The sequence below is a fragment of the Gossypium arboreum genome, chromosome 2, assembly GCF_025698485.1.
Source record: "Gossypium arboreum isolate Shixiya-1 chromosome 2, ASM2569848v2, whole genome shotgun sequence".
NCBI classification, from domain to species: domain Eukaryota; kingdom Viridiplantae; phylum Streptophyta; class Magnoliopsida; order Malvales; family Malvaceae; genus Gossypium; species Gossypium arboreum.
The window spans coordinates 110,947,142-110,957,437 of NC_069071.1; the positions used below are offsets into that span (position 1 = coordinate 110,947,142).

General features: G+C 37.5%; 2 protein-coding genes across 2 annotated transcripts; both read left to right on the forward strand.

The window, feature by feature from the left end:
* The first annotated feature begins 1,070 nt into the window (after positions 1 to 1,070).
* On the forward strand, positions 1,071 to 4,697 carry LOC108461283 (uncharacterized). The gene is made up of 4 exons (XM_017761079.2): positions 1,071 to 1,847; positions 2,294 to 2,449; positions 2,548 to 3,213; positions 3,341 to 4,697. The coding sequence occupies exons 1-4, from the start codon at positions 1,509 to 1,511 to the stop codon at positions 4,421 to 4,423; spliced, it is 2,244 nt and encodes a 747-aa protein (XP_017616568.1). The 5' UTR covers positions 1,071 to 1,508; the 3' UTR covers positions 4,424 to 4,697.
* A 1,157-nt stretch (positions 4,698 to 5,854) lies between these two features.
* Positions 5,855 to 7,549, forward strand: LOC108461271 (uncharacterized). Its single transcript, XM_017761063.2, has 3 exons — positions 5,855 to 6,297; positions 6,747 to 6,854; positions 6,950 to 7,549. The coding sequence occupies exons 1-3, from the start codon at positions 5,986 to 5,988 to the stop codon at positions 7,259 to 7,261; spliced, it is 732 nt and encodes a 243-aa protein (XP_017616552.1). The 5' UTR covers positions 5,855 to 5,985; the 3' UTR covers positions 7,262 to 7,549.
* Positions 7,550 to 10,296: the final 2,747 nt, after the last annotated feature.

Here is a 10,296-nt window from a genome sequence, read left to right on the forward strand (position 1 = left end):
ACTCAAGAATTGTTTGGTAGGTATTGTTGGATTGTTTCAACTCTAATCAGTTTCGATATCGTAAGCATATTACTTATAATGCTCTTTGTGCGGAATGTGATTTGATTTGAAATTTATGGATCATATTTTACGCATATACCCCTTTACGAGAGAGGTATAGATATCCTTGCGGATTAATAATATGCAATCAGATTTCTTTTTTATCCCTTTCTGGCAGTGGTTAGAACGTAAATGTTGGTCTAGGGAGTTGTTGAGTTTCAAATGCTTCCATGGGATATGATTACATTTATCTTATGGGGTTTATGGAAGTGTCAGAACAAGCAAAATTTTCAAGGAATATTGAGTTCACCACAAGAAGTGCTAGCATATGCATGAAATTTCATTTGAGATATTGAACGAGCGTGGCTATCCCTAGTTTCACGTATCCATCAGGGTCCTCATTGAATCGCTTGGAAGCCTCCTCCGCTAGGTTGTTCTCCTTCGCTAGGTTGTTTTTTGTTGAATACTGATAAGGCAATAAGGGTTAATGTTACGATGTTAGAATTTTAATTTGACAAATCATACAGTTAGTCTAATTTTGAAAGATTATAATTTTAAAATTTTATTTATAGTTAAACTCTCTTAAATTTAAAAATATAAATCAAATTATATCAATGATTGAGATTAATTTACATCTACAATAAAAAGTCCTAAAGTATTTAAATTCTCTATATTTTAATCTTTAAGATTTATGATAATTATCTGGGTGAAAATACAAATGAATGAAGTATTTACAATTTTATCAAAATTCAAAGTAAATGTACCTTGAGCCGCTTCTAAACAATAAATCAAATTTGTCGGACGGATTGACCCTAATAAGTAAGAGGGATCAAAGTGTGCGTTTGTGAGTGGATTCAAAGGTTGACTGTGAATGTTACCAATAGTATGCGTTTCTAATTTTTTCTTTTTGTAGAAAAAAAAAACAATATCGTTATTTCGCGGTTACATCGTGCCCCCGTCGATACCAGAATCATAGTCTCTCACTCTCTCTCTCTCTGCTTACTTAAAGTTTAACCCTTTTGTCTTTGTTGGCCTCCCCCACTTTTAACCCTAGTTACCCTAGTTACCCTATTAACCCCTGACCCTGAGCCTAAGTTCATTCAACCTTCTTCCTTCATCAATGTCCACTCTCTCCCTTCATTTTTATTATTATAAATAGGGACCCCCTTCCCTTCTGTCTCTGTACTCTGTCCCCAAGAGAGTAATCCCTTTTCCTTTCAAAATCAAATCATTTTCCCTTTTAACTATTAAAATCGCCATTTTTTAATATCTCTTTTAACTACCTTTCTTTCTTTTCCTTCTCTATTTTGATTCAAGAACCTCAAGATTGTTTTTTTTTGGGTAGTTTGGGGTTTACATTTCAAAAACCCAGAAAGATAACATATATAATTTCTGGGTTTTCGAGAAAATTTACAATTCCACGAATTTAAGGTTGTTTCTTTGTTGTTGTTGGATTTTGGGTTTGGGAAATGGTGGTGAAGATGATGAGGTGGCGACCATGGCCGCCTCTGGTTTCGAAAAAGTACGAGGTGAAGTTAATTGTAAGGAGATTAGAAGGGTGGGATCTGAAAAGGGAAGGTGAGGAGAAGCCGGAGAAATTAACGGTGGAGATTCGATGGAAAGGTCCAAAGGCTTCACTTGGTTCTTTAAGGCGAACGGTTAAGAGGAATTTCACTAAAGAAGTCGACGGCGGCGTTGGCCAGAACGGCGTCATTATATGGGATGAAGAGTTTCAAACCCTTTGTAGCTTATCGGCTTATAAAGACAATGTCTTTCATCCTTGGGAGATCGCTTTCTCTGTCTTGAATGTAAGTCTCACAAGAACATGTTTCTTTGAAGAGTTAAGTGTTTTTGGCCTTTTGGGTATTCAATTTATTACTCTTTGATTTTGTTTGGTATGTTATTTTGGTTGTTCAATTGGTCTGAAATTGAAATGAAGATTTTTTTTTTATCTGATCCATGTTTTTATACAAATCCATAGAATAGAATTTAGTTTCGAACCAGTTTTGCTATTCATCTGATTGTTTTGTTTCCTTATGACTGTTGACTATAGGACAGTTGGACATGTTCTGAAACATTGCTAATTTTATTCCATAGGAAACATCAGAAACAGCTGTTTCCATCATTGGTTTTCTTGTTTGACTTACTAATTCTTCTGTCTGATCTTTTTGATTGGTCTAAATTATGGAAGGTTATGTTTTTCTTTTATCATCGTACTGTTGTCCGTTTCAAGAGGTTATCTTTCTCGATACAGGGGCTGAACCAGGGACCAAAGAACAAGGCTACTGTTGTTGGGACGGCATCGTTGAATCTTGCTGAATATGCATCTGTGGCTGAAGATAAAGAGTTTGAGATAAAAATACCGCTCACACTTTCCACTGGTGCCGCTGAGCCAAGTCCCCAACTCTACGTATGTGCCTCTTGCGAAAGTTTCTTTTTTTTTTCTTCATTCGGAGCTATATGTTTTTTTTTCATGTTATAATTATTAAGTTGTTATTCATCCTGTAGATATCACTTAGCCTGTTGGAACTAAGAACTACTCAAGAAACCAGTGAGCCGGAACAGAGAGCTGTAGTGCCTATTGCATCACCTCTTCAGTCTGGAGAAAGTGTCACAATGGAAAAGGATGAGCTTTCTGCGATTAAAGCTGGTCTTAGAAAAGTGAAAATCTTTACTGAGTACGTTTCTACTAGGAGAGCAAAAAAAGCTTGTCGAGAGGATTATGGTAGTGAAGGAAGGTGTTCTGCTCGTAGTGATGATGGTGAGTATCCACTGGACACCGATTCACTAGATGATTTTGAGGAAGGAGAATCGGACGAGGTAAAGGATGACTCCACCATTAGGAAGTCATTTAGTTATGGTACTCTGGCACATGCGAATTATGCTGGGGGATCATTTTACTCCAGCGTGGGGATCAGTGAGGATTGGGTGTACTACAGCAATCGGAAATCAGATGTCGGCTGCTCAAACTTTGAGGATTCTGCTGCATCGATGTCAGAGCCATCGCTTCTGCAGACTTCGAAGCGCAGCATTTTGCCTTGGAGAAAAAGGAAGCTGAGTTTCAGGTCTCCTAAAGTGAAAGGGGAACCACTGTTAAAGAAAGCCTATGGAGAAGAAGGTGGAGATGACATTGATTTTGACCGCCGTCAGCTTAGTTCTGATGAATCGCTTGGGGTAAGAATAATTCATTGATATTTTAGTTCAATTCACATGTAAACTGTCTGATTATCATTTAACTTATTAATCCTGAATTTCGTTGAGTATTTTAAGTTCTGAATGTAGCTGTCATTTGTCTTGGCAGTGGCACAAAACTGATGAAGATTCATCTGTAAACCGTACATCAGTTTCTGAATTTGGGGAGGACAATTTTGCGGTTGGCAGTTGGGAACAGAAAGAAGTGGTAAGCCGTGATGGACTCTTGAAGCTTCAATCCCATGTCTTCTTTGCTTCTATCGATCAAAGGAGTGAGCGAGCCGCTGGTGAAAGTGCATGTACAGCCCTTGTTGCTGTTATCGCTGATTGGTTTCAGAAAAACTGTGATTTGATGCCCATTAAGTCTCAATTTGATAGTTTGATAAGAGAAGGCTCATTGGAATGGAGGTACCTCTGTGAAAACGAAATCTATAGGGAACGTTTCCCTGACAAACACTTCGATCTCGAGACAGTTCTACAAGCTAAAATACGTCCTCTTTCCGTAGTGCCAAGGAAGTCCTTTATCGGGTTTTTCCATCCTGAGGGGATGGATGAGGGACAATTTGACTTTTTGCATTGTGCAATGTCATTCGATAACATCTGGGACGAGATTAGTCGTGCAGAATGTCTGAACAGTGCTGAACCTCAGGTTTTCATTGTTAGCTGGAATGACCATTTTTTTATCCTGAAGGTTGAACCAGAAGCTTATTATATCATCGACACATTAGGAGAGAGGCTTTATGAGGGATGCAATCAGGCTTACATCTTGAAATTTGACCGTGATACAATAATCCACAAGCTACAACCGAATATTGCTCAACCGTCAGATGATAAATCAAATGGCAATCAGCTGGTACCAACGGCAGCTGTTGAACCAAAAAATGCACAGGTTCAGGATGGTTCCATTGCAGGAGCTGTAGTTACCAAACCTGAGGAACTGATCAAGACTGAGGGCAACGAGGAGGTTGTTTGTCGAGGCAAGGAATCCTGCAAGGAATACATAAAGAGCTTTTTGGCTGCTATACCTATTAGGGAGTTGCAAGCAGATATCAAGAAGGGTTTAATGGCATCAACACCACTACATCACCGACTACAGATTGAATTCCACTATACCGAGTTGTTACAACCACTACCCAAGACATCTTCTGCGCCACACTCGGATGAAGTTCAGTTAACTGAAGTCACTGCATAGGAAGTTACTGTAAATTCTAGGGAAGTGATTACTCTAACTTGGTTCTTTTTCATTTTTCTTTTTGTTTTGTGAACTGGGTTTAACAAAGAGGAACCCATTTGAGGTTTTTTTTTTTCCTTGTTTCGATCAGTTTGGCGAAAAGGACTTGTGTTTGTCTCAAGTTTGCTGGAAAATGGAAATATAACATTAACCTTTCTCATATGAATTGGTGTCAAGATATTCTTTTCTTTTTTTCTGTATCCTGCACAAAGGTATAGAGGTACTTTTCAAGAAACTTGCTTCTAAAAGTTCATCTTTCTGATTCCTTTGAGACCAAGTTGAATACTTATTCCAAATTGTTTAGCAAAAGGATTCTTTTTTGTTAAGTTTTCATGTGGCATGACGAAAGTAAGCTTTTGACTTGTTCCTTTTAGCCAACATTTGAGCAACTTTGGGTTGACTTAAATGGTAAATCATGTAACCCTTACACAGAAAAGTATTGACAATGATGGGGCGCATGCCATCGCTATTTGTATGTTTGGTCAAAGTCTTTGATTCTATAAGATTTGAAATTATACAGTCTTTATCAAGAACCCGTCGTTCTAGGAGATTATGAGCCTGCTTTCGTGCAAAATTAGCGGCTATATTCACCGGGTGTCATGGCCATTTATGGTTGCCATCTTGCCATGTTCGATTTCATCCCATTCTTAAAAGATGGTTAAATTGTTACAAAATAAAATAAGGTTAGAAACCAAAACGTAAACTTAAACAAAAATAACCACAAAAATAACCTCCTATATTTGTTTAACTCATTATAGTAAAATTTATAACTTAAAACTCTTGATTAAATATGGTATTCAATTAATCGAACATCAAATTAATCAATAAAACTTAAAATTTATATCTTAAAATAATAAAAAAAACTTTTTGTCATGTATAATTTTAAAATAAAAACAACTCTCTTTAGAGAAACTACTCACGTTCTTTTAACCCAGCTATAACTTTACCTGCTTTTAAAAATCTATATTTTTACCTACTATTACTATTTTTTCATGCATTATTATATTATTAATATAGATATAGTAAATAAAAGGTTAAAATTTAGTCTTTTATTTAAAAATTGAGATTTATTTAAAATTCAATCCCACTACTTTTTCAATTTAAAAACTTTAATTAGGAATTTCTATTAAAATTTGTTATCTTAATATGTTTATTTTCCGTCGAGTATATGCAACATTTATAAGGATAGCCTAATCAACATGACAAGGTAACAGACCTTAACGGAAAATAGTAAAATGTTAATGATAGGACTGATATATTTAAATTAAAAAACTAAGAGGACTTAATTTTTTATTTTTTTAAAGTAAAAATATTAAATTTAAAATTTTGTCAAAGTAGAGTGACTAACAGCATATTTTGACCAAATACAATAATACTCATAAGCTTGATATGCGTAGCCCAAAACTAATCTAAACAAACGGGCCAAATCCAAACTAACATTCAAGTTGGTTCTTTGGAAAAAAAAGCTTTTACTTCAACGACTCATCAGATCAGATCCACCAAAAACCAAATTACTAAAAATTATGGCGAAATCGGCGGTTTATTTTCTTCTTTTTCTGATGACGGCGGCGACGCCATCACTATTGGTGGAGTCAAGCGACGACACGAACCACGCGTACTTACCGTGTTCGGACACGAAAGTCCAGATTTCGGATGGGTTCACTTTTGGAATCGCGTTCGCATCGAGACAATCATTCTTCTTCAACAGCTCACTTCAGTTGTCCCCTTGCGATCGCCGACTCTCTCTGTCGAACGCCAACTCTCGCCTCGCTCTGTTTAGACCTAAAGTTGATGAGATCTCTCTCCTCACCATTAACACCTCCTCTTTTACTCCGGTCAGCCATCCACTCTTATTCTATCTTTGTTTAATAATTTATTTGAAATATTCAATTACTAGAATTTCTGGAATGATTGGATCTGAGGATCCTTGGATTAGAATTAATGTAATTTTTAAGTTTACTTTGATCTTTATGGTCCAATTTTGTGTTTGCTTGTTGCAAAAAAGCAAAATGAGATAATAGTTAAATCTTAGTTGACTAGAATTGAGAAAACAATGAAAGCAATACCGTTCTGATTGCACATTTTGCTATTGAAAAGAAATCATATTTGCTACCAGAATAGCAAGCAGTAAAAGTGTCAGCCAAAATGTGCCCAAATTGTCAAATTTGTTCTTAACAAGCCAAATAATCTATTTGGAGCACTTCCTTTACCTTGTCAATTCACAGACTTGTAATTCTGTCACATGAATATGATATATAATGTCTGGCAGCTTTGATATTTTCAGGACGTAGTTGGTGGGTATATGGTTGCGTTTGCTGGTCGAAAATATGCTGCAAGGTCTCGGCCTGCGTTTGTTGCAAACGGTACCTACACTGTAACAAGCTTCACTCTGGTAAGGGGATAAGAAGAATGGATTTCTTTTAATGGTATTAGCTTTTTTACCTCAGTAAAAGTCTATAGAAACTGATGATGGTTTTGTTTATGCAGGTGCTTGAGTTTAAGAAAGGCAGGCTGCAAAACTTGTTTTGGAAAAGGGATGGTTGTGCTCAATGTTCGGGAAGATCAAATTTTGTGTGCCTAAACAAACAAGATTGTGCAATTAATACAAACAACTGCAAAAACCATGGAGGGTCTGTTGATTGCAGTATTGGGATACAGCTAGCATTTTCTGGGACAGATAAGCACCTTTCTGCCCTGAATTCATGGTATGAAGTTGAGAACCTTCGGCAGTACTCACTGTTTGGCCTTTATTCTAATCTCAGGGATTCTCTCACTAGCCAGTATAACAAGTTCTTTTAATGGTGCTTTTGATTATTGGTTACATTTTCCTTCAGTTATTGTTATGTTGTACTTTTTTATTCTGCTGTTCAATTGATGTTGTGTCTACAATTCCACTTCTATCTTTGTTTCTATTCCTTTGGGGTGAAACTGCTGGTCTTATAGTTCACGGAGGATTATGTGGATAAATTATGTACAATTGCTTTCTTTTATGTTTGTAATTACGAATCTGATTCATATGGATGCTTCATTCTACATGTCATCTAGCTTTAACTTCTGATGTTGTTAATGGTATCTAACTTCTTGAAAGATTTTCTCATTTTGGTTGGATTTTAATATTCTCTTTGTTATCAACTGATTTTGCACTTAAAGTCTTATGATGCTCTGCTATTTTCACAAAGCTATCCTTGCATTTTTAGTTTTATCTGTATCTGTTTGCTCCCTTGTTTAATTCGGACAACTTCAATAGGTTTCATCTTTTTAAATGAGCATTTGTAGGCCTTGGTCTCTGTCTTCACGTCAGCTTATTTTTTATCATTCATTTTGTCATTAATGGGCACTTCATCTCCTTTTCTTTTGGTTAAAACATATTATTTTCTAAAGTTACAATTTCTTATAGAACTACACAACTGTTGTAATATTTGTATCTCAAGTATACTTATTCATTCATAGCCATAAAGTGCTGCTAGTCTTTCTTTCATCTTGAAAATCATGTGGGTAACATTTTTTTTCAATCTCATCTTTCTTCTAAATGACTGAGTGAAAACCTCGAAATCACTCCACTTTGTGTCTCATTTTGATAACTAGTTGTCGCTAATGTTCATCATCACTTAAACCTAGTAAGTTTACCCCGTTTTTTCCCCCCCCAAAAAAAAAAGATTGAAAAGAAAAAGAAAAAGAAAAAAGGGAACTGCTTCATTAGAAGCTCTCTAAACTTTATCTCAATACAAGGTAAGTGGTAAGCCTTGCTAATAACTTTAGCACAAGTAGTATTTTGCATTCAAGGAGAATGCAAGCACAAGTAGTAATTTACATTCTAGAAGTATTTTACAGCTCAGTAGAATAGTAGTTATAATTTACATCGTAGGAGAAAAGAGCAAAAGGGAACTTAGCATGAGTAGTCATTCATCTCTCCTGGTTAAACCTTTGTTCTTCTCCTCCTCTTTAGTGTGGCAGTGCCAAACCTTGGCTTGAAGCCTATACAGATCACCCTTGGAAGTCTATTTGTGGGTTGTATCTTGCATATAAGTTGGTTTCAGAGTCAATCCCAAATTCAAGCTCAGATTGGGCGTTTCAGTGTTGTAGGTCCCTATATCTTGAGAATGGCTGTGGAAGGTTGGTGCTAGGTTCTTGTCAATGCTGGAGCTAGTTGCTGCTGTCATACCCTCAGTTGTAGCTGGTTTCAGAGTCAATTCTAAACTCGGATTCAGTCTAGGCCCTTTTGTCTTGTGTCTTGCTATATCTTGGGAAGTGCTGTGGTTGGTTGGTATATGCTCCTTGTTGATGCTGGGGGTTGTAGTTGCAGTGATTTGATTTAGTTCATGGTTCAGGACATCTGCCAAAAGATACTCAGCTGTAGTTGGTTTTAGAGTCAATTCTAAACTTGTACTCAATCTAGGCCCTTTCTTCTTGTATCTTGCTATATCTTGGGAAGTGCTGCGGTTGGTTGGTATGTGCTCCTTGGTGATGCTGGGGGTTCTAGCTGCAGTGGTTCGACCTAGTTCATGTTTCAGGACATCTGCCAAATGATACTCAGTTGTGGTTGGTTTCAGAGTCAATTCTAAACTCGAACTCAGTCTAGGCCTCTTCATCTTGTATCTTGCTATATCTTGGGAAGTGCTGTTGGTGGTTGGTATGCGCTCCTTGTAGATGCCGGGGGTTGTAGTTGCAGTGGTTTGGCCTAGTTCATGGCTTAAGACCTCTGCCGAATGATCCTCAGTCTCAGACGGCTGGAAGGTAGCTGTTGATTCACTGGAACTGCTGTGGCTGGATAAACCCTTATTTCTGTCAGGGTTTTGGTTCATAAAAGGAAAGCAAGGAGCTTCATAGGAACCGGTACATTTCTCTGCTTTAATCCTAAGCTGCATCAAACCTGTTTCATCTTGCTCTCCATAGATGATCACCCTGTCACCCTCGCGAAGCTTCTTACTCTGAACAAAATGAATCCATTCATTGATGAGAACAGGCTTTGGATGGTTTGGCTGTTTACGTATAGAGCAGCTAAGATTCCAAACACGTCCTTTCTCATCTTTGACAACAAAATCCTCCCGAGGGCTGCCCTCTAAGCTTGCCCCTGGCTTTGGGAATTGTTCCATATTGAAGTATTCCATTGGAACTGCCAATCGCCTGCTGATATCCGTCTTGCTGAGTCTCTTCTCTAATATAATCATTGGTAGCTCTAATATAACCATTGCTAAAGAGCTACCCTAGACTACACTGCAAAGTAATAGGGAAGTTAAGAGAGAATTTGAGAAATGAAGGAAAGTAAGAATTTCAGAGAAGTACTAATGAACTTGCTGCAAGCTGCTTCTTTAAGCCCCTCTATTTTTATAGAAGCAAAATGGCCAAAAACAGGTTGTGTTGTAGTAGCGCGAATGAGGGATGGCTTTTGTTTATTTCCAAACCATAGCGATATACATATAGAGAATGCCTAATCATAAACGATCCTAAAAGTGAGGTTTTCAATCGACTCTCCCCCATGGTCTGTCGCGCGGTCACCAGTCGCGTGATTCACTGATATATTTTCATTTTCACATTACATCCCATTATTATTATACTCTAAAAAAATGTCAAATCCCTGGATGACGTCTGCCCTTGTCTGGGGAATACTTGTTTCAATGGCGCGAGTGCCCGGTGGTAAGAAGCGTGGATTGCTGTTTTTTGTGGTAGGTTTTCGTCGCCCAAAAAAGAGAACCAGGTCGGTCGGTGCTGTACGACTCATTTTTTTTCTTTGGGGTCGCGCGGCTGTCGAGTGATGTCTTCTAGATTCGAGTATTTATAGGTGAGAGGTAAAAGGGAGGATCAGTAGAGCGATACTGCCGCACCAACCTTCAGTT

Coding starts and splice junctions, on each gene's coding strand:
- LOC108461271 (XM_017761063.2), top strand. CDS start 5,986: ATGGCGAAATCGGCGGTTTATTTTCTTCTTTTTCTGATGACGGCGGCG. Junction 6,298..6,746: donor ACACCTCCTCTTTTACTCCG/GTCAGCCATCCA, acceptor TGATATTTTCAG/GACGTAGTTGGTGGGTATAT. Junction 6,855..6,949: donor CTGTAACAAGCTTCACTCTG/GTAAGGGGATAA, acceptor TTGTTTATGCAG/GTGCTTGAGTTTAAGAAAGG.
- LOC108461283 (XM_017761079.2), top strand. CDS start 1,509: ATGGTGGTGAAGATGATGAGGTGGCGACCATGGCCGCCTCTGGTTTCG. Junction 1,848..2,293: donor TCGCTTTCTCTGTCTTGAAT/GTAAGTCTCACA, acceptor TTCTCGATACAG/GGGCTGAACCAGGGACCAAA. Junction 2,450..2,547: donor AGCCAAGTCCCCAACTCTAC/GTATGTGCCTCT, acceptor TTCATCCTGTAG/ATATCACTTAGCCTGTTGGA.